A 24,075-nucleotide genomic window follows, 5' to 3' on the forward strand; every position below is an offset into this window, starting at 1 on the left:
AATCTATAATTTTTAAAAATGAAAATGAAGAATCGGAACAAAAATATCAAATTTAAACATAGGTATCTCACTTCAAATTCCAGAGGCTTGAATGGCAAAGGAATCTAGTAGGAAAATAGTCGAGTATAGTAAGCTAATTGGATAGGCCTTTTAAAGAGCCAGCACACAAGCAATGGAACGAATGGCCTCCTTCTGTGGTTTATGATTCAACATTTGCAATTCAGTTCATGCAGAATCTCCAACCTTACAAAATGCGTTGTGCAAGTCCTCAGGCAATGTGCTTTTTTTGAGGTTGTCTGTTAGATTCTTTTTTAATTCCCTTCCTTTCTGGAAATCAATGATTCCTGCTGGGGTACAGTACAAAGGGCACCAGTCTTCCTCTAGTGCCTCATCCAAGCAGCCATTCTTCATGTCAGCCTGCTGAATGCCTTCAGGTTCTATCACTTTGGGGAAGCTTAGGGTGGGGTGGAGCATTGGAAGAGGGTATTATGGTGTAGGTCAATCCCATCCTCACCAAACATTTACTCGCATGCACTTTTTAGCAGGGTATCACTGAATCACAATCAAGAATGGGACATATCAGGCAGGGTTCTTTAACCTCAGTTTTCCTGATGAGGACAAGTGTAGCTTTGATTAGCTAACTCAGCAAATACCAGATATTAAATATCAGAACTTCTTGTTTGTATGCCTGTTACACTAGCTTTACTAACTCAGTCACCAACAAACCTGTTGTGCAGATACTTGAGAAGAATAAATCCATTCTAAGCTAATATAATCAATCTGCAAATGCTAAACATACTAATTGATCTGTTGGCTGGCTCACTCAACTGTATGTGATAAGACAGACAAAACACCTGGTACAGCATAAAGTGGTATTAATGCATAACTGATTAATTTAATCTGAAAAATTATCTAGCCGTTTCCAGTTTATTTATTTAAAAAACTATTAGCTGCCCATTTATAATGGCAGTTAGCATATCTGGACTCAACTTCTACGTATTTATCGCTCCAGTTGTTGCATCACGCATCAGTTCGTACAAACATTCCCACCTAAAACCCCTTGCCTTTCTCTTTTCAAATACTGACAGACCTGTATTGTATCTCCAGCACCTTCCATTTTTATTTCAAATCTAACCTGAGCTTAGATGCTATAGGTCAGTACCTTTAATGAGAAGGAAATCTAGCAAGAGGAACATATGATATTGTAAGCTCTCCAAGATTGCCAAATTTTTTTATAGCACAGGAATTTTTAAATATTAAGTTGAAGAACATGAATTATCGACTAATTGCTCATAGCTCACTTTTTAAAATAAAAACCTGTCTCAATATCCCTTTATGTCCCTCCATACCATATGCTATTTCCCACCAAATAAAACTAAACCAGAACTTAACTCAAACCTTTGCCAATGATGCTTTTCAGCTAAGCAAGAGTAAAGAGATGACTACAGCTGTGGATAACATCCACCGATGTTCCCCAGAAGATGTGGGGGAGGTGGGGTTAGAAAGAGAAAATGAAGAGGAAAGTAAAGAGAAATTAAAAAAAAAAGGAACTCAAGGATAACATATATAATTTGTTGGATAGGAAACGTATGTCCTGAGAGCATGATAAGGTAAAGGTGTGGTATAAATGCAATTTTTCTACATAAATTATTTTAGCACATTAAGTGAAGCAGAAGTGGGCCCTCTTTAGCACTTCGCTTTCTCATTAAAACACTGGAATTGTTGATGAGAAAACAGAGTCCAAAACATTTCTGGCCCTCCTAGTGTTCACCGTAGGCACAGAAGTTTATTATACAACAGCTTTATATTAGATTAACTGAAGACACTACATAAGCAATTACACCCAGTCATCATAGTTATGGCCTAACAACTATTGAAGGAGTATTTTCATTTTAAAACAAATATTCTAATTTCTGCAAAAATTGTCAAATTTCCATAATTTGCCTTTTAAAAAAACTCTCCTACAATTTTGTAGATAAAAGAGCCAGCCTCAAACAAAGAAAAATAAACTGAAGTAGAATTGGTGTACAGTATTTAACAGCACAAGTCATTTAACCTTAAATAGGCTAAACTGTCATCTGAAAATTTCTATTCCAGTAGTCCGCTGTATACTTTGGCTTGGATCCTTAAAACCACACCCAGAGCATTTGTTCTAGATATATGGATTTCTCCTATATTCAATGGGGAACACACTAAAGAGATAAACTTAGTAAACTAACTACTTCGGTAAAAAGTCATCACTTTTCAGGGCTTTAACGAGCCAATCTTTATCTTGCTCATCATCTGAGTCACTCATATCACTGGTATCAGCTGCTAACAGTCGCGAGTAGTTTAACCTCTTTTGCCGAGGAATTTTGGACTGTACAATGAGGAACACTACTGCCCAAAGCATAGCAATAACAGAGCATGCTTGGTAAAGCCTTTCTATGCCAAAAATATTCACAATGAAGCCGCTGCAAAAACTGCCAAAGCTCGCACCTAGACCAAAGGATAGCCCATGGCAGATTTTATGCAGTGTTCTTTCAATACCGGGGGTAGCTAGATCATTACACTGACTTAAAACTGCCCACCACAATGCACCATTGCTAAAAGCATTCAAGACTTGAATAGGCAAAACTGCCCAAGAGGACCAGAGGAATGAATAGTACAGCAGCTGAGCTGCAAGACAAATTAGTCCAAATGCTACTGTTCCAGACAGTGAAAGGATCTTTAGCACTCTGTCCTTGAAAAGGAAAAGTAGAACTTCAGCTATAAAGCCAATTGCTACTGCAGTGCCCATAAAGGCCTCACTGCTCCCTTTGTTCTGCATTTGCCAGAAGAGGAAGTTGTTTATTGTAGATCCAATAGCTCCTGTGATGAAGACGGTGATTACATACAATGTACCTCTTCCATCACTTCCCAACAGGTGCAATCCTTTGATAGTGCAGCTTACCATGTCATTTTTCTTAGCTGTGTGAATTGGATAGAACACACCAACAAGAAGTGCCAATGTAATCAGTGCTGCATAGGCATAAAAATGCACTACAGTTCTGGAAGTATGTGCATTGATGAAACAGTTCAGCCTGTCCACAAGGATGCCAATACTAAAAGCTGCTCCGGCTGTGCCCAAGTAACCCCAAATCCACTGTCTGCCATAGCGGTCAACAGAGTCAACAAAGTCCAGGTAGTCATAGAGCCCATCATCTGCAACCCAATCCAGAGTTGATGCTAGAACCTCCCAAAAAGATACAGCTAGTAAAATAAGCACAAATGTCTGGTGCTGGTTCTCCAGAATTTTAAAATTGTGATTCGGCTCAGTGTTGATACGTTGCTTTTTTTTCCTATTGCTGGAGCCAGTCTTCAAAGCAGCATCCCTCATGAGGCGACTGTTTACTGTACTGGAATAAACATCTAAACTACTGTTTTTCTCCTTGCTATTTTCTATAACAGGATTCTTGGTAGCTTCTCCCATTGCTCTTGCATGGCCAGAGTCTTCAATAGATAGAAATTGGTTCCCTTTTGATTGAAGGTCATTTGTATTTTGTGCACTACCTACATCTTCCGATAGAACTGTGACTTCTGAATTTGTAATATTACTCAGCTCAGTCTTGTATGGATGTTTGGTTATGCTGTTCGTAACAGGGGGTTCTGCAGTAGTCAACAACAGGAGGGTTGCTTTCATTTCAGTATGGAGTTTTGAACTAGGATGATTTGTTAAAACAGGATTCACTACTGTTGGAAGAACGGTATGTGCAATTTTATTCATCTTAAAATCACCAAGATGGTCTTTGTCTGCTGGTCGTATATTGTGATTCCAATTGCTTTCTGCATACATACTTCTGTTACAGAATTTGTTCTCTACTTCCTCACCTATGGGTGGAATGAGCGTGAGTAGAAGGCTTGCTCCGATTGACGACAAGAGGGAACCGAGTACAAGAATTCTTCTTTTGTTATGGCGTCTAGCACAGTAAGACCAGAAGGGAGCACAAAGCAGGGAAATAAAATACTTTACTCCCATGACAATGCCGACAAATGGTGCAGTCAATCCAAGTTGCCTGAAGTATATGGTAAGGAATGGAATTACGCAGGCTGTTGCTGCACAATGAAGAAAATGGTAGACACTGGCAAGAGCCAATGCTTTGCTGACATTCCACTGTTTATTTCTCTTCATGATTCTAGGGTTCATCTTCTACCGAACATTCCTGGTTAACTATCTGAAAAACAACCAGAAACTTATGGTACTCAATATACATTTAATACAAGATCTATGTGAACATTATATCTTACAGATTACACAATAACAATGTTCCCAATTGTAATGTGAAAAGCCTGTCTCGCAGGAGATTAATGCTTTGTTAGCATGCTACATTTGGATCATCTTGGAGAGCAATGATAGCTCCAGCTTCTTTCCGACACTACCAGCTGTATCCTTAAACCCTTCTCCCCAGCCTCCTCCACCTCCAAGACAGTGTACAACTTTAGCACTATGATTGAGACAAACTGCTTTCTATGTTCTTCCCAAGGCAAAACATCCACCAGACTCCCCTGCCTTAGCCTCATGGCTTACTCCAATTCCTCTATCGCCTGTATGCCCTCCACAAGCTCTTGCCCATGAGAGAACTCCTACTCCCTTGATCCCATTTCCACTAAACTACTGACCACTCAAATTCCCTTACTGGTAGCACATACTGCCCATTGTTGTCTCCTCCCCTCAGGAACTGATCCTCTCACTTTGAAATACCATTATGATTCTTCTCCTCAAAAAAGCTCACCCTTGACCCTTCTGTCCTTACAAACCAGCAACTCATTCACAACCTCTCTAATGTTCTTGAATATGTTACCATCTACCAAATCTGTGTCCATCCATCCCACAAATCTATTTGGATCTTTCCAATCAAGTTTATCCCCCTATCATAGCACTGAAATGCCCTAAATAAAAACAAGTGACATTCTCTATGATTGTGCTGCATTATCTCCCCTCAACCAATCTACAGTTTTTAAATAACTGGCAGTCCGGAAGACCCCGGCAAGGAGGGAATGGCGGGCTGGGTGTGAAGTTTGGTTTTTTGGGGGGGTAGTCCATGAAGGTGGAGGTTTGCTGGCTGGGGTCCTCTATGGGCCACAAATTGTTCAGAGGAGGGAATCAGACTCCAATGTTTTACAAGGCACCCTCCTCACATGGCGGAGGCAACCCCACCACTGGGTAGATCCCAGTGGCGACAGGTGGAGGCCTCTTAAGAGCCTCAATTGGCCTGAGTGGAAAAGTTGTTGTCAGTCTATCTAGCCCCCGGCAAAATTGATTGGCGACAGGCCTGCTCCCACCGGTTGCGATTCTACGGGCCATCCTCCCCCCACCCCCCTGTGGCCTCTGACCCCCGCCTCTAACATCCAGCCCGATGTGTGGGAAAGGGGGTACAGCTGGATACAATACGTCCTTTCCAGATCTTCAAAGGGCACTTCTAATTTGTTGGAGGGTTAACAGGCAATGGCCACACAATTGGGCTCCATAATGTCTGTAATTTTGGCATTACGAATGCCATTTTGGTACAAACATACGAATTAGGAGCAAGAGTAGGCCACTTGGCCCATTGAGCCTTCTCTATCATTCAACAAGATTTTGGCTGATCTGACTGTAACCTCAACTCCACATTTCCGCCTACCCCCGATAACCTTGCACCCCCTTGCTCATCAAGAATTTATCTACCCCTGCCTTAAAAATATTCAAAGACTCTGCTTCTACTGCCTTTTAAGGAAGAGTTCCAAAGACTCACAACCAGAGAAAAAATTTCTCCTCATCTTTGTCTTAAATAGGCGACCCTTATTTTTAAAACAGTGACCCCCCCTAGTTCTAGATTCTCCCACAACAGGCAACATCCTTTCCACATCAAGACCTGTCACGACCCCTCAGGATCTTGTATGTTTCAATCAAGTTGCCTCTTACTCTCCTAAACTCCAATGGATACAAGCCTAGCCTGTCCAACCTTTCCTCAAGACAACCCAACCATTCCTGGTATTACGTCTCATAAATCTTCTCTAAACTGCTTCCAACACATTTAGATCCTTCCTTCAATAAGGAGACCAATACTATAGACTATATACTCCAGAGGTGGTCTCACCAATGCCCTGTATGACTAATGTATAACCTCCCTACTTTTGTATTCAATTCCCCTCGCAATAAATGATAACATTCTATTAGCTTTCCTAATTACTTGCTGTACCTGCATACTTCCCTTTTGCGATTCATGCACAAGGACACCTTTGCATCTCGGAGCTCTGCAATCTCTCACCATTTAGATAATATGCTTTTTTATTCTTCCTGCCAAAATGGACAGTTTCACATTTTTCCACATTATATGCCAATTGCCAGATATTTACCCACTCACTTAACCTATCTACATGCCTTTGTAGCCTCATGTCCTCTTCACAACTTACTTTCCTACCTTTGTGTCATCAGCAAATTTAGCAACCACACACCTTCGGTTCCTTCATCCAAGTCATTTATATAAATTGTAAAAGTTGAGGCCCCAGTACTGATCCCAATGGCACCCCACTCATAACATCTTGCCAACCAGAAAATGACCCATTTATGCCCATTTCCTGTTAGCTAGTCACTCTTCTATCCATGCCAACATGTTAGCCCCAACACCATGAGCTTTTATTTTCCGCAGTAATCAAATGCCTTCTGGAAATCCAAGTACAGTACATCCACTGGCTCCCCATTCTCCACAGCACTTCTTCAAAGAACTCCAATAAATTGGTTCGACATGATTTCCCTTTCACAAAACCACATCGATTCTGCTTGATTACCTTGAATGTTTCTAAGTGCCCTGTTATGTCTTGAATAATAATTTCTAACATTTTCGCTATGACAGAAACGTCAGATGCGCAACACACACATTTTGGCACAGCTTGTATGAGTGCCAACTTCATGAGGGCATTAGTGTGGGCACATGGGCAAAAAGATGCAGGGGGAATATGAGGAAGCACTTTTTTTTTAACACAGCGGGTAGTAATGAACTGGAACTCACTGCTCACAAGGGTGGTGCAAGCAGAGATAAACAATGACATCAAGAGGAAGTTGGATGGCCACCTGAGTAAAATACAGCCATGGGAATCGAGTTGGGGAGTAGAACTAACTGCATGGCTCTATGGAGAGCCCAATGGGCCGAATGGCCTCATTCTGTGCCATGTGACGCTATGACCTCCCCATCTTTCCGACACCTCAAATTAAGCTTCCAACTCCATATTCCTCTCCATCCAAAAACCATCTAACTTTGCTTCCATATCAGCCACCCTCACCCATCTGCCACTGCCCTCATCCATGCTTTATCACCTTCAGACTCAACTATTCCAATGTTCCTCCAGCGAGCCTTTCCATAAATCTCAGCTCATCCCAGGCTCAGCTGTCCATTTCCTAGAGTACACCGTCTTTCTCACTGTTTTTTGCTCGTTCACATTAACCAACCTCCAGCCAAATAATAGCTAATAGCTCTTTTGCTCAGGTAATACTTCATTGTCTCTGTGAAGCGCCCTGGGATGTTTGCGGACGGTACAGGCGCGACACAAATGTAAATTGTTGTTGGAGAACTGAAGGGAACCCCACCCCCGTATTTAAAATGATAATTAAGATACGAGTTTTGGATAAGTACTCGTGACCGCGAAACCTGTAACAGGTCCGTCAACACCAACTATGAGGAAACATTAAAATAAAGTCTGTTTCCGATCCTGCCACCGCCTCCCAAGCCAGAAAATCAAAAGACAAACTTTCCAAAGGGAACTGCGGTGCACTTGGCTGTTCCTCCTGAGCCCAGCTCAAACCGACAACGGCCACCACTACATAGCTCGCTGGCCAACCCTCCCGGGTGCGCCCTGGCGGTACCTACACAGACTCAGGCCGCACCGGGAGCCGCCGCACGAAAACTTCCAGCGATTCCACCGGGCAGGACCCGTCACTCACATCACCCGTCCACAACCCACATGACCTCGACCTCGACCCCGCCCACCTTGCGCAACTTACGTTACCTTGACCCCACCCCGGCAGTGCCCACGTGACTTCTGTGCTCGCTTTGCTATGCCCACGTGACATCGATCTCGTCCCACGTGATCCTTTCCTTGTGACTCTGCCCCCCCCCCCCCGCCCCACTTCGAGCCAACATTTTCATTCAAAAGATTTCGTTTTTTTTCCTCCGAATTGGTAACGGTTTTTGTTGTTGGCAGCTCTGGCTGCAGGAATGAGACCTCCCTCAGCAGCACCATCTGCAGGCTGCCAGTGCAACAGCATGGTGTAGTGGTAATGTCTAGTAATCCAGAGGCCCAAAGCTAGTGCACTAGGGGCATGGGTCCGAATCCCACCACAGCAGAAAATTGAATTCAATGAAAAAATCTGTAATTAAAACGCTAGTCTAATGGTAACCATGAAACCATTGTCGATTGTTGTAAAAAATTGCTTATGTACTTTAGGGAAGGAAATCTGCTGCCTTTACCTGGTCGACAGCAATGTGGTTGACTCTTAAATGCCCTTCCTCTGAAATGGCCTAGCAAGACACTCAGTTCAAGGGCAATTTGGGATGGGCAATAAATGCTGGACTAGCCAGTGACGAATATAAAATATATATATAAAAAAAGGCTGGACCTTTCAGGCCATTAGGTCACAGATCTGAAATGTTATCTCTGTTTTTCTCTCCACAGATACCTCTAAACCTGCTGAGTATTTCTAGCATTTTCTGTTTTTGTGTGATGAAGAAGAGATGCGCTATGAGTTTCAATTCAACCATAACTTGTATTTCTGTAGCATATTTAACATAGTGTGACATGAAGGCCCTAAATGTCGACTATTGCGCCTGGGAGTCGCGAGCTGGTAACAGAGGGAAATGATGACACATCCTGTGGACTGGTGTGCACTACCATGATGACCAGTTTTTACAGCAGCTTGGCAACAGCTGCCAATGTCATAAACGACAACTCACAGTGTCACTTGGCAGCTTCACATGCAGCACTTGTGGCAGAACCTATCTCTCAAAGATTGGCCTTCATAGCCATCAGCATAGGTATGCCAAAAGAAGAAACCCCACCTAAATGGATTGTTTGCTGCATGTCCATCATCTTTGGTAGATGGAAAGATACCAACGAACCAACCAACTTAACAGAGAGCTTCACGGGAGTGTTATGAAACAAAATTTGACACCAAGCCACATAAGGCAGATGACCAAAAGCTTGGTCAAAGGCAAAGGTTTTAAGGAGGAAAACGAGGTGGAGAGGTTTAGGAAGAGGCGAGGTGGAGGAATTCCAGAGCTTAGGACCTAGACAGCTGAAGGTACGACCACCAATGGTGGAGCAATTAAAATCAGGGATGCTCAAGACGCCAGAATTAGATGAGCCCAAATATCTTGGAGGATTGTAAGGCTGGAGGAGATTACGGAGATAGGGAGGGGTGAGACCATGGAAGGATTTGAAAACAAGGATGAAAATTTTAAAATCGAGGTATTTTAAAGCCTGATTGGCCACAATACCAACATCAGAGACTGGAATATATAGTAGATAGGAAAATAATATCGTTTCACTTGTTAAGTTTCCCTTTGTTGTATAATTTGGGTTTTATTAGTTATTAATAGGGGGCACTTTTGTTAGATTTTTTGAACTGATTATTCTGGGGCAACTCTTTCATCTCTTGAGAGATCAGACACATTAGTGTTTTGGAAGTAGTCCTTGCTCTGTTTCCAGCATTTTCTGTTTTGTTTCAGATTTCTAGCACTCGCAATATTATGCTTTTTATGTGGATTGAAGAATCACTAGATTTGAAAATATGGAAATTCATAAATTCTGGATTTGAAGCAATAAATGAATTTCCATAAAACATTGGACTATTGTGTCCAATTCTGGGCACCACACTTTAGGAAAGATGTAAAGGTTTCAGGCAAGAGTGCAAAAAAGATTTACGAGAATAGTTCTAGGGATGAGAGACTTCAGTTACGTGGATAGACTGGAGGAGCTGGGGTTGTTCCCCTTCGAGAAGAGAAGTTTGAGAGGAGATTTAATAAAGGTGTCCAAAATCATGAGAGATCTGGACAGAGTAAATAGGGAGAAACTGTTCCAATTGACGGAAAGGTCGCAAACCGGAGGACACGGATGTAAAGTGATTGGCAAAAGAAACAAAGGTGGCACGAGGAAAAACTTTTTAATGCAGCAAGTGGTTAGGATCTGGAATGTACTGCCTGAGAGTGTGGTGGAGGCAGATTCAATCGTGACTTTCAAAAGGGAATTGGATAAGCACCTGAAGGGAAAAAAAATTGTCGGGCACAGGCTCCTTCTGCGCTGTAATCATTCTGTAATAGAAATGTTTTGGTGTATGCTTTTCTGTATAATTCTTCCATATGTTCTTCCATTGATATAGAAAAGGCTACATGTTTTGAATACCTTTGCTCAGTCCGCTAGCGTAATCCCGAGCTTCCGGTTGCTTGCCATTTTAATTCACCACCCTGCTCTCATGCCCACATTTCTGTCATTGGCCTGCAGCAGCATTCCAGTGAACCTCAATGCAACCTCGAGAAACAGCATCTCAACTTTCGATTAGGCACTTTACAACCTTCTGGACTCAACATTGAGTTCAGTAATTTCAGAGCATGATTATCTTTCTTAAAAATGTAATTTAATTTAATTTTTTTAACCATGTGCCATGAAAAATTGTACAGGCACATGGTTAAAAAAATTAAATTAAATTACATTTTTAAGAAAGACAATCATGTTCATTATTCTGCCATATGCTCTCCTGCCCTCTGGCCGAGCACACACCTTCCCTTTTGTTCTTCTTCGCCCCTCCCCCCTTTCACTTGCTGAAAGCCTATTACATTTCAAAACTTTGCCAGTTCTGATGAAAAGCCACAAACCTGAAATGTTAACTCTGTTTCTCTCTTCACAGATGCTGCCAGACCTGCTGAGTATTTCCAGCACTTTCTGTTTTTATTTCAGATTTCCAGCATCCACAGTATTTTGCTTTTATTTAAGAAGTGGCAAGTCCATCCAAGAGGGAGGGAGCAGTGGGAGAAGCAGCGAGATCAGCTGGGAGAGAGGGAGGGGTGGACGAAGTGGTGAGACCAGCTGGGAGCGAGGGAGCGGAGCTGACAGTGACATTTCAGTCAATGACATTGCATTTGCACATATTTGGGTAGTGTGTCATCTATTGGTTGCATGTCTTCCAGAAGCAGAATGCCAATTATGCAGAAGGATCCAAACTTACTGTTATAGTTTCCATTCAGATTTATTGTGAATGTGAAAACTGCATAAACTCAACTGTTTTTCCCTTTATCAAATGTTTTTTTTCCCAAAATTAGCATAAAATGATTGGGCTGTATAGGTATGAGTGAATACAGGGATCAAAGTACATGGACTTCCATTGTTTTTTTACATTTTAGCTGTTTCACTTTAGCTTTCTTATCATGTAATTTTAGTGAGAATCACTGAAGGACAGCATGATACTACCAGTAATTGCACATATATGGATTAACAAATCAAGGAAAATTGCAGACACATATAAAGGTTGTTAAAAAGAGCACATTGAAGCGTTTCACTCCATAGTTATCTTGTTTGTCATAGCTTGGCCAATGGCCTTATGTTTTTTTGAAAAAGTAAAGATAATTGATCATGATTGAAGGCCTTTGATGGAACATCTTAATTTTCATTTGACAATATATTTTTGTCAAATTTATTGGTTATATTATTACGAGTCATGATACTGTGAAGAGATTTTTTTAAAGTTGCATACAACTTATGTTAAAGTCTAGCTAATATTTGCAGCTCAGGAAGACGGGGACCTGTCCAGTACTGGAAGTCCTTGAAATTCATGCTTTAACTGTTCATTATACCTGAATGCAAATTCTTCCGATTCTAAATGCTACTGTGTATGATTGACATCCTGGCATAAGCACTTTGATGGGCAGCTCTGTGTTCTAGAGCCCCTGATGGTCAGTTTTTAGGTGACTGCTTGGGCTCAGCTCAGCAGTTAGTGGATCTAAAGCTAGTAGGGAAACTGAGCTAAATCTGGCTCTGTTATAGCATTTCACCATGTAAAAAGTGAGGAACCAGTTCTTTAAGAATGAACTTTATGTTGAGTGGTAGCACAGGAGAGGCTTGATTTTGAGAATAGTTAAAGCTGTGACTACTTGAAATATGCAGTTTGTAAAAATACTGTTCATTTGTCTGTTTAATTCTGTTGATTGATAACCTGAACCTTAATGTGATGGTGCGTATATTCAATCCACTTACTGAAGACTGAGGCCCCGATATCGGGGAAGGTTGCCAGGGAGAGGGGGCAGGGTAGCGTAGGTGGGGGTTGCAGGGTGGGGGAAGAGAGTTTTGGATGGGAAACCTGGATGTCTGGGTTTTTCCCACATGCTGTGAAGCTTTAACTCCACACATGTGACTTTTCTCCTTGACAGTTTTCCTATCCGGAAGTCAGCCTGAGTGATGAACTTGGCTTGTAGGTGAGCGGGGAGGACTCCAGAGCAGGTTGCAGGTGCCTGTACATTACTGTTGCTACTGGGAGCATGGTGGGGAGGGATCTGATCCCTGATCCAGAGGTAATGGAGGGGCCCAATCCCAGGGGGGAGGGAGGGTGGTAGTTTCTCATCCCCAACCCAGGAGTGGGTCAGTTTCACAATCCTGGGCAGCGTCTGATCTCCGACCCCAGAGGGGTTCAATCGCCAATTCCTGACCTCATGACTCTTTGTATGGAGTGGGTTCTGATGGGTTGGGGGAGTGCAGGGCGATGGTGGGAAGCATTGCTGCTCCTCCAGGCCCACAAACAGTGCTGTAAAGGCACTTAGCTTCTCCTCAATGTTATCCTTGCCTCCGATTCAGCTGCTGCATATCCTGAGGCTTGGGAAACCCGACCCACTGCTGTAAAACCTGCAAAGCCGGTTAAATCAGAAGCTGCCAGCTCTAATAAATTAATTTACCAACCTGCCTCCTCAAAGCAATATTTTACTAAGTTCTATTTTGGAAATGAACAGAAAACAATTTAGTAATTTGGCATAAAAACAAAGTGTTGGAAATACTCAGCAGGTCTTGCAGCATTTGTGGAGAGAGAAGCAGAGTTAATTTTTCAGGTCTGTGGCCTTTCATCAGAACTGGACTGGACTTATCACCAGTTCTGATGAAAGGTCACAGACCTGAAACGTTAACTCGGCTTCTCTCGCCATAGGTGCTGCCAGACCTGCTGAGTATTTTCAGCACTTTCTATTTTTATTTCAGTTTTCCAGCATCCACAGTATTTTGCTTTTATTTTAGTAATTTGGCAGCCTTGTTAAAAATTCCAGTCAAATCTCACATTTAATTGGAGTCATTTCTCTTTAGAACATACTGTTCTGGAAAAACAGGATTATATTGAAGAAATATTTCAAAGGTTTGATAGTAACACATTCACTGTGCAGTCAAGAAAATAGTATTCATAAATTGCAGTAAGTAAATAATGGAACAACATATCCCTCTGGGTTTATATATTTTAAGGGGTACAAATTCAACTTGGGTGGTTGTGCAAAATGAGCGGTATTGGATTGGCCGCAGGTTATGCGGAGCGTTTGATATTATATGGCAACAGTTTAGAGAATGGTCATTTTGGAATCAATTATATGATATGACCATGACTGGTTTCATATTGAGGCCAGAAATTGATGCAATCCAGTGCTTGTTCACCCTAAAAACAGTGAAAGGGAAAACTTTTAACAAGCAGAGCTAAATTCTCCACAAAAACTATGGGGAATAGAATAGAGGTTTTTGATAGTTCTGTGTCCCCATAGCCAAAGGAGAGCACCTCTGCTGTAGGAAAACGATATATTAATTTGCCTCGATTTCAATCCAGATATTATAAATAAGGCTTCAGTTTAACTGCACTACTGGTTTGCAACCAGTACTTGTAGTGCAAAGTGGACTTGAAAATACTGGACTATGCAGTGGACTGTTACTCGTATTCTGCAAACTAGGAAAGAAATCTGCAATTGCGTAATTATATTCATAGGCAGCACTCAGTACCCTCAGCAGCAGGAGATCTTAAAAAAACCCCCTAAATATTCTTTAAAGCAAGCTTCACATCACAGATCTGTGGACCTCTTGTGAAGGGCAGCCTGGAGGAAGCGGATAGAGGGAGTGAATACACTCTCACCTGAACCTTACAGCCTGGTGACAACCATTTTCCTAAGACCACAAATTTCATCACTAAATATAATTCTGTTTATGTGTTGCTTAAGTTTATAATATTTGCTTATAGGATGTCTTAATGTACTTGAGGCAACAGCACAGAGGGAAAATGTACATTACTGACAACTGTCCATCTGCTTTCCAAATACACTGGCACGTTCACCTTTCACCAGGACATGGTGAACATTACTTGCAAAAAGCACCAATTGCCAGGAATGTTATCAGCACAAAATACTGCATCTATCGTGTTTAGACTTGAATAAGATAGCTGTTGGCCTAGGTACTTGAGTAGCAAATGCCTCATCTAAGATTCCTTTTTCTAACGTGTCCTATTACTATCTTCTTGGAGGAAAGGTAGACACATAACAGCAGTCAGTGCATACAGATGGGACGGGCCACCTAAGCTCCAACCCTTGACTGCTGGTGAGAAGGTGGCCCTGGAGATTCAGAGTGTGTGGGCTATAGGGATTTATTTTGTGGGGAAGGGGCTGGAGGCCCCCAAATTCATGCCAAGTGTCATCTTTATTCTCCTTATGCACAGGCATTGACTAATATAACACACAAGAGTGGTTGGCCATATTGGGTTTTTTTAAGGGGTCAGTTACTACCATCATTCTAAAATAGATTTTTCTGTTCCTGTTGTTGCTCAACAGCAGGAAGAAGCAGAGCCCAATGTGCATCTGAACTTAGCATCCCACTCCTGCAAGGCACAGATACATCCATTCTGTAGGGGTCAGTTAATTGGTTGCAGGAGGAAATATTTAGCGAAGAACAGAGCATGTGTTATGTGGAGCAAGTGCTGGTTAGAAATGGAGAGTTGCGGCCTGGAGCACCAGCTTCAGGACTTCTTTCAGCTACCGAGAACCGGGATTCAGACTTCAAAGTCTATCCTCAATTACATTGTGGTAGTTTGTTATCAGTAATTCATATAGTAATTTGAGAGTGTGCCAAGCAGCCTGCATGGTCATCTATGAAGGAGTGCATACCTTTAGCAGTGCTGCATGACTAATTGAGTGACAGCCTACTGTGGATGGGTTTGCAACCCTTCAGGAAAAATGTAGCTGCTCCAGGACCCTCTGCAGAAGAGCCTCCTACCAGTTCTAAACTCGGCCACAGCTTCTATAACAAATGCTATGACTAAGGGTCCACAGTCTTCTGCAGCCTATCTACAACCATGCATCTATCCAGTCCGGATTTACCATGTTGGGGAATTAGATAAATGAGTGCTCAAACAAACTCCTGCTGCCCAGCGTTCTGCTTTCACACAGATACCTGGCCATGCTGAGGTAGTGCACAACAGCAGAAAAATAGCACAAACTGGCAGAGATAACGGAGATGCCTCTTAGAGCAACACCACATCATTTTTAACCTCTGGAGACATGGTCAGTGAAGCAAATTCCACCATCCATAGGATGAATTCAAACTTAAGACATTCAGAGTGATAAGTACAGCATCTGATGCAGTCCTGTTTCAGTCAGACTTTTCCCAAAGTCTAACTGGTTTTATTGAATTTTGATGAAAAAAAATCAAAGGCTTTCAGTAGTATTAAACAATCTGGTTATATTTTAATAATGTAAAAATAATGCTAGCTGTACAGAAACATACTTTAATAAATACTATACATCTAAGACACACAAGTACATATCACAAACTTAGGTTTTAGACCTGTGTCCAGGTGCTAAATCAAACAGTATAATGGAATTAACAGTGTAATTAACAGTAAACGTCTTCATGGAGAAAGATTTCCTCCGTTCGTTTATAGTGAAATCATACTTGCAAGCATAAAGAGCATGTTCATGACTTTGCTACAAGTAGCAAATAGAGGAAATAATTTCTTCCTCAGCACCGCCCCCCCCACACCCGAGTGCATCTAAACTTATGTAGTGAAGTTAAATAACTTTACAGTCACATGGTCCATTACTGTTCATTCTGAATCTGAAGAGATACTTTGCTTTTATTAAACTGCAATAATATAACACAACACCTGTACCTTTGGTGCTTTTTGTTCCTTCAATTATTTATGAATAGTCCTTGTCAATTTTTTCCCCACAAAATTATTTTGTCGGCTATAGTTTTACTCTATTGGCATATGTATTCTAGTTAAAGGTGCTTACTGTTCATCTTCATCTGTTTCAGGACAAACAACAGCAGACATTAATTTGAGTATTAGACAGTCAATGATGACACATATTATTTTTGACTGAATGGATATATAAAATAAATCACTTCATGTGAACTCTGGGAATCTTTTTGTTAAAATTTTGTTTGCATTTTTTTAATAGTCAAAAGAGCATAAAAACATAAGAAATAGAAGCAGGAGTAGACCATATGGCCCCTTGAGCTGCTCTGCCATTCAATAAGATCATGGCTGATCTGATATTGGCCTCAACTTCATTTTCCTGCCTGTTCCCCAGAACCCTCGACTCCCCCATAGTTCAAAAATCTGCCCATCTCAGTGTTGAATATATTCAATGACTCAGCCTCCACCTCTCTCTGCGGGAGAGAATTTCAAAGATTCAAGTGGTTCAGGTAAAAGGCATGGTAAATACTAAATAGTACAATTCCCAGTTATAGGAAGCACATTTTTTGGGCTAGTCAACTATTCCCAAATAGGTTTCTCCTCCCCTGGAAAGTCATTGGAACTCTATCTAACGAAGTACAATTTCTGAGGATTATTTCATTACACACTGTCTGCATGAAAAGAACAGTTCTATGTTGACTTATTACAGTAATTGGTTCAGGCTGTGAATACTACTGAGTTATAAAGTCAATTCACAATTACTCCATTTACAATAGATTAATTTCATTCTGATGATCTGAATCCATTTTGGACTAAGTTTACTGTTTTTTTGAAATTTTGTAACAAACTATTTTGACAGCAAAATATTGTAGGTTTTGTACGCAGAGACTAATACTGACATATCTCTTGAAATATAGGCCAGGACTTTTGCCCCGATATGGGGCCGAGACAGTGGTGGGTGGGTGTGTAATTTTGCTCCGCCAGCCAGGATGCTGGTTTGCCAGTACCATCCCGCCCCTGAGCCATTTTGCTGAAGGCCAGTTTGAGGTTGGAGGGGAACGACTACCCTCCTGCAAGCAGCAGGTATCTTCTCAGGACCATTTAAAGGCCAAGTAAGGCCAATTATCAGAGGCTGAATGGAATTTTCCAGTCGACCAGTGGGGTCCCCCGCCTTGCGGCATCAGAGCATGGCAGCTGCCTGGAGGCAGCCTTCCAGCAACACAACGGGGGTGGGGGGGGGGGGGGGGGGCGGTGGTGGGCGGTGGGTGGTGGCGGCAGCGCTCCAGGATGCCTTTGAGGTCCCCGTTCGCTTACCTGGTTATAGGCCACCCTGTGCAGCGGTTCCCCAGTAGCTGTGGCCAACTTTTAGTTCAAATTTGTTAAAGTTGCTGAGAGGGTGCCTCAAGATGGAGGTGCCCTCTCTCCCCCTTACCTGCAATGGCAGGCTGCAGCTTCTTCCATGCTGCAGGGCCTCTTATTAGTTCTCCAGCTTTGAGAGCCTGCCTGCCATCCTTAATTGGATGGCGAGCACGCCCTTTGGCCATTAATTGGCAATTCAAGCAAAATCATTGTTGGGTGACTGCTCCCAACACAATGTGGGATTTGGATACCCATCTGACTCCGACGTTGGGGTCCCGACCCAAAATGCAAGATCCAGCCCATAGTGTCAAAAACCATTTCATGAAAAGTCTACTTCAAAAGCAACACCCCTCTTTTACGAGATACTAATAGTAACTTTCGATCTGCTTTGAATTCCTCCAATCAGTCTATGCACCATTCATTAGATTCATTTTCTGTCCTTTGGGCTTGAAGGGAATGTCTGTAATATTGTTCAGCTCAATTGTCGTTAAATAATGCATAACAAACATAGGGTACTCCCGAACAATCAAACTTATAATTGTAACTCTGTGCTCCACTGATCCAGCAGCTCAGTATGATTGGTTTCTTCAAGCGAAGCGAACTGTTGCTCAGGTTGAATCAACTAGTTCAACTTACAGGATACCTGCAAAGGTGTTGATCGGTAACAACAGGCACTTTGGCATGTACTTAGTTAATCCAGTATTTTCATTTTCTTTCTGACTCAATCTCGATGTCCTCATTTTATGAAAGCAGTATCCAGGTTCCAGACAAGGGGACACTTCAATGCTGTGATATTTTAAAAAAAAAGTCAATGAGCAATATTTTTCGAACAATTGTCTATTTGTTTCCTCAAATTTTTTAAATGCCAAATGAACCTAAAATATTTTTTAAAATCTGTATTGAGGGCGAAGGTGAAATTCAACTGAGTCGAGGAAAAACTGTCTATCTTGGGATTTTCCTCTCTGAAGAAGAGGGACTAGATAGAGGCATTTAAGATTTTTATGGGTGTGCAGAATTTGGATTAATTTTTTCCAGGTTTGGCTCATTTAAATGTGTTTCGTGACCACTGCCTTACATTCAATGCTTGTTCACAGTGGGGAAGGAATAAAAAAGACTTGCATTTATATAACGCCTTTCATGACCACTGAACGTCCCAAACAATTTACAGCCAAATGAAGTACTTTTGAAGTTGTAATGTCAGAAATGTGGCAGCCAATTTGTACACAGTAAGCTCCCACAAACAGCAATGTGATAATCTGTTTTTTCTTGAGGGATAAATATTAACAAGGACACCGGGGATAACTCCCCTGCTTTTCTTTGAAATAATGCCACGGGATCTTTTACATCCACCTGAGAAAGCAGACAGGGCCTCAGTTAAATATCTCTTATCATCGCTGGGATCCATGTTTCTGAAGTATTGCTTCTTATATGGTTGCAGATTAAGGCAACCAGTAACCACCCCCCACCCCCAACCATCTCCCCTCTCCCAACCCTCCCCCACCCCCACCATCTCCCCTCCCCCAATCCTCCCCCTCCCCTCCCCCCAAGATTCCAGGTGAAAAAAGGATATCAACAAGTTATTGATATAAGGCCTGGTCTCCAACCTTTGGACATTAATGCTATTTGTAATTGACACCTGTGGTAGGCCTGGAATGAAGGAAAATGTTCATTTTGAGGAATTTAATATTTGCTCATAAATCCAAATGGATTAATTTAAATCTTTAGAATTGTTAGCACCTAAACATAACTATAGTAAACACTGTGCCTGAAACTAGTTTAAAATGGTCAAAATATTTAAATATATATAATGTACAGGTATACCAACCTGACAACATCCTTATATATTCTCCTAGAGTCCTTGTCCAGACAAACAGTCATAGATTTTCCACAGCTATCCTGGATCTCAATCTTTACATGAGATGTTTTGATCTTGATGTTCTCAGTCTGTAAGAAAAAGTTGCTCAATTTGTTTACTTACTAAAAAGAACTGTTTGTCAAATTAGAACACGAACATTTTTAAAAGGATTGTTTAAATGATCAGAGTACTATACCAAAACCAATAACGGCAGCTCGTTTTACTGACCAACATCATCTGCTTTGGTTTGATAATTTTGGTGAATTGAATATTCAGGAAGGAGTTTTAACCCCCTCAAAAATGTGCACATTTGGGTTCGGGTGGGAGGCTAATGTGTTAAAAATCTGAATCCCAACCCCAACCCAACCACCAGCTGGCCTACTTCCAGTTTTAGTAGAGGACAGGCATTATAATCAAAAGGCAACTTGAGAGAATTTTTTTTTTTTTACGCAGCGAGTGGTTGTGGTGGAGGCAGATTCAGTCATGGTTTTCTAAAGGGAATTAGATAAGCACTTGAAGGGAAATAATTTACAGGGCTACTGGGAAAGGGTGGAGAAGTGGGACTAGCTAAATTGCTCTTTCAGAGAGCTGGCATGGGCTATATGGGTCAAGTGACCTTTTTCAGCACTGCAATCATTCCGAGATTCTATAAGGCTGGCAGCTTCATATTGATCCACAATTTCAATTTAATTGTAGCTGGCCAAGTTTCCTTGGCCTTGGGGAATCTGGCAACTACAGGAAGTTGAGGATTGCTGGATCCAGGAGGTAAGTACTTTTCCACTTACCTGCTGGATCCAATATTTCTGCCTTTCCCACTCCCCGCAATTGGACACCCCCCGCCAACCATTCTGATTGCCCTCCAACCGTCTCCCCACCGCACCGAGGCCTCTGACCTCCCTCCCCCTCCTCCGATTTCCCGCCCTAAAAACATAAGAAACAAACAAAGTGTGGTCAGCTTTGCTTCTCTGAAGATCTCTTTCACAGTAATTGTGAACAATTCAATTCTTGGTGACTTCTCAAGCAATATATTCAATTCCAGAGATCACAACAAGAACATAGGCAACAAAGCAAAGATTCCAAGAGATAAAGATGTTGGGCTTGATAATTTGATTGTCATCTGCTAGATCTTTGACTCTAAGAACCAAATATCTTGGAATTTTCTCAGGTGTGTTCCTCTGTCAAGCTGCTTGAAAAATCTTGTCATCGTGGCAGTTGGTGTAGTTAAAACATTCTAAAGTAATTTCACGAATGCTGCATTGTATCTTTCATTGTCATATCTACATGGAATTACATAGAATTTGTACCAGAGAAAGAGGCCATTGTGGCTCTATGATGGTGTTTATAGTTGCACAAGTTTCCTCCCGCTTTAATTACCTCTTCCCACTCTGCTCCCATATCCCTCTATTTCCATCCCCTTCAAGCATGCACCATCCTCCCCTTAAATGTGCCAATACAATCTGCTTCAATCCCTCAACATAACGGCAAGTTTCATATTTTCACCATTATGTAAAGAAATCCCTTCTAAATTCTTTATTTGATCTTTTAGGGGCTATCTTATATTTATGCCCACTTGTTTTGAATTCACCCACCAGCGGAAACAGTTCTCTCCACGTCCACCCTCTTGAATCCCTTCATAATTTCAAAGCCCTCTAGTAGGACTTTTCCTTTCCAAAGAAAAGAGTCCCAGGCTGAGCAATCGTTCCTGATAGTTACATCGCTCTATTCTGGTAGCATCCTTGCAAATATTTTCTACACTTTGTCCAATGCTTTAATATCCTTTTTGTCGCATGTACAACCAGAATTTTTCTTTGTTTTCTACGCTATTCTCAATGAGAGATACAAGTCATTCAGCAAGACGATGGAACTGGATCTCAAGCATTGATGGATAGTTTTGAAATTGAATCAGCAGTAAATGGCACATAGACTGTTACCAAGGTTTCTCTCTCAGAGGATTTTACTCCCTGCTCTATTAAGAGTGACACTGCCTGGTCCATAACTACACCCTGTAAAGAGGACTCAGCAGCCTAGGTAACAGAATGAAAACACAAATGAAGAATTTTCAACCTGACATAAAGTAAGGAAGACTGGTGCTACAATCACTTATTCCAGGTAGCCTCCAAGGAGTACCACAATGAGGTACAAACCACATTAAGCATGTAACAGTACCCAGTTTTGTCCTACTTTGCTTTTCAAATACTGTATATTGCTGGATATCTGCTACTTTGTGAGCAATGACAAATACTAAGCTGAATGTTCATGTGCAGGGTATTTGTTCCCTCTTTAGTGTGCAAATGTTTACAGCTTGAGTGGCTCAATACTGTTGTCTTGGTTCTTGTACTTGGCTTCAGTGCTACGCATCTGAAACAAACATTCCTTCTCAGCAATTCCCTTGTGGAAGGAGTAAATGTGTTGGCTGCAGGGTTCCACTGAACTATGTCCGGCAGCGATATTATCCACATCTAAGACTATTGTGACTGTTGGTATAAGGTGGCTTAAAGCAGTCAAAACCTATGTCTAGCTGCTCATGGAGGTGGGTGTGCCCACCAGTCCTCTTAAATTTGGGCCTTCTCAACCTTACAGAAAACCTTGTAGTGCTTGATCAATCAAGTTAGCTTTTCTCAGCCATTAACACACAAATCTACAGCAAGCTGTTGAGCAATCAGTTACCTTTTGTATTTCCAGTGTTATTTCATTTGCTTAACTGACTCTGAATTACAGCTTACAGTTGACTTAGAGAAGTTAGTGCTCATTGGCTGGTCCAGTGCAGAAAGACTGCAAATATTTTAGCCCACAGCCAAAAAAACAGCAACATTAGGCTGAATCATCATTCTGGGGTCAAGTTCCAGATGTTGGAATCATTTTTGGATCCTGACCCCGCGTTTCATCAGCAAATGACCGCTGAGGTGATATTCATTGAGATGGCCAATTAGTGGCCAGATGGCGTGTTTGCTATCCAATTAGGAATGGCGGATAATGGTGAGGAGACGGTAGCTGGACACAGCAGGCTTGATTTAAAGGGCTCATGGCAGCCATCATTGTGGCAGCAGAGTTATTGGAGGCTGGAAGAGAGAGAAGAGCAGCAGGCCAGCAGCAGGGAAGGCTCGCACACAAGGTCAACTCCATGATTTACAGGTGCCTGTCTTGAGGTTCTTTTGGAAGCAGTGAACAAATGGCGGAGCATACTTTATTTAGATAGTGGCAGGAGGAAGCCAGACAAACAAACAAAACAGGCATGGCTGGAGGTGGCACGTAATGTGTTGCCAGGACATGGGTACAGTGCCACAAGCACTTCAATGAGCTTCTGAGGGCTGGCAAGGTGAGTGCAGCGCCACAGCCACATGACATGACTGCAGTTATGTAATGACCAGCTCACACACTAGCTGAGCGGCCTGAGGACCCAGAGGGCTCCAAATCATTGATGTGTGCCCCGAAGCACAATTGAGCCTGTAGTAACTATCACACCACTATCACATGAGCCGGAGGCAGCACTGATAGCAGTGAAATCATATGTGTCTGACCCGCTGGAAGTGGTGAAGGAGGGCAACATGATCTTAACTCTCTTGCTCTTGATCTTGCAGGAGAAACAAGCTCACAACTCCAGGGAAAGGATTCAGTCAGGTGTTGGAGTGCCCCATCTTGCAGTTCTAACACCAATGGAGGAGAAGGCCCTTGATATTGCCAGGGTAGTGGCCCATCAGAAAGTCAGCGATAGCGAGATGGGAGTCCGTCCAAGAGAGGGTGAAACAATCTTATCATCTCCAGGTGACAGGAGTGGAGCTCCCTCCTCCTCCGTTTTCTCCATTCTTATAGAAAAGATGTAATGGAATGCTGCATTTCTGCAGAAGCAGCTAATAAAAAAGGCAAGTTGTCCTGAACAGCCTCTTATGTGGCTTGTAGGGCCAGTTATGGAAGAGAAGTCATAGTAGAAACGAATGATGTCTCATCTTCCACAGCGGAGGAAGAAACAACCGAGCCAGCACTGTCACATCAGTCAAATGCAACCTCCACCAGAGCAGATACACTCACCTCAGTGGGGCCTCATGCACATTTAGAATGGGTGGCACAGGATGAGCAACACATCACAGAGGAGGTGAGTGAGGGAGGCAGAAGCAACTGTGGGCAGTCCCCTCGGAGGATGGAGGACAGACACAACCATGCTCAGTTGGACGGGGATGCAGAGCCTTGGGTGTCACAGACAAAGAGGGTCTTCCTGGAGCAGTGGCGGGAGATGTGTGCCCAAATGTCGGAGTTTCCTGAGGCAGTGCAGAGTCAGGGGCAGAGACTGGAGGAGTCCATTCATGTTTTGTGCACCGCTATGTCTCAGATATGAGCGCATGAGCTCATCCATTGAGACAGTGGCCAACCTCTTGGACAACCATATGTGGCATCATGCTGAGTGGATACACGAGCAGTGCACTGACAGGCACAGAAAGTATGTCACATTCTGTGGCACTGATGCCACAAAGATCTATGGAGTGGATGCCAGGTGCACCCCAGCTCTGCCTTTCAAACACCACATGAAAGGGCTGAGGCAGGCAGCGATGAGGTGGAGGGGCCACCCCTCGCTGGACACTGTCGTCATCTTCCTGCCCCTTGGCCCCTCCAACTGAAGCACCATCATTGCAGAAAGGCCCTGTAGCCATAGCTTCCCCTGCATCAATGCAAGTGGGGCAGC

General features: G+C 42.4%; 2 protein-coding genes across 9 annotated transcripts in view; both read right to left on the minus strand.

Annotated features, from left to right (window-relative positions):
• Positions 1-1,739: 1,739 nt before the first annotated feature.
• Positions 1,740-7,957, minus strand: mfsd6l (major facilitator superfamily domain containing 6-like). 3 transcript variants are annotated; one of them, XM_068058052.1, is made up of 2 exons: positions 7,863-7,957; positions 1,740-4,189 (listed from the first exon to the last, which is right to left on the minus strand). In XM_068058052.1, the coding sequence occupies exon 2, from the start codon at positions 4,163-4,165 to the stop codon at positions 2,219-2,221; it is 1,947 nt and encodes a 648-aa protein (XP_067914153.1). In that variant the 5' UTR covers positions 4,166-4,189; positions 7,863-7,957; the 3' UTR covers positions 1,740-2,218. The 3 variants fall into 3 exon arrangements, with proteins under 3 accessions (XP_067914153.1, XP_067914151.1, XP_067914152.1); XM_068058050.1 differs by having other exon boundaries at positions 1,740-4,193; XM_068058051.1 differs by having other exon boundaries at positions 1,740-4,193; positions 7,744-7,957.
• A 7,749-nt stretch (positions 7,958-15,706) lies between these two features.
• Positions 15,707-24,075, minus strand: part of LOC137384272 (phosphoinositide 3-kinase regulatory subunit 6-like) — a 126,330-nt gene continuing 117,961 nt past the window's right edge. For all 6 annotated transcript variants that reach the window (XM_068058053.1, XM_068058054.1, XM_068058057.1 and 3 more), the window contains 2 exons: positions 19,371-19,489; positions 15,707-18,331 (listed from right to left, as the gene is read on the minus strand). In XM_068058053.1, coding sequence (XP_067914154.1) covers positions 18,178-18,331; positions 19,371-19,489 — 273 coding nt within the window. In that variant the 3' untranslated portion in view covers positions 15,707-18,177. The remainder of the gene's footprint in view (positions 18,332-19,370; positions 19,490-24,075) is intronic.

The sequence above is a fragment of the Heterodontus francisci genome, chromosome 26, assembly GCF_036365525.1.
Source record: "Heterodontus francisci isolate sHetFra1 chromosome 26, sHetFra1.hap1, whole genome shotgun sequence".
Classification (NCBI taxonomy): Eukaryota; Metazoa; Chordata; class Chondrichthyes; order Heterodontiformes; family Heterodontidae; genus Heterodontus; species Heterodontus francisci.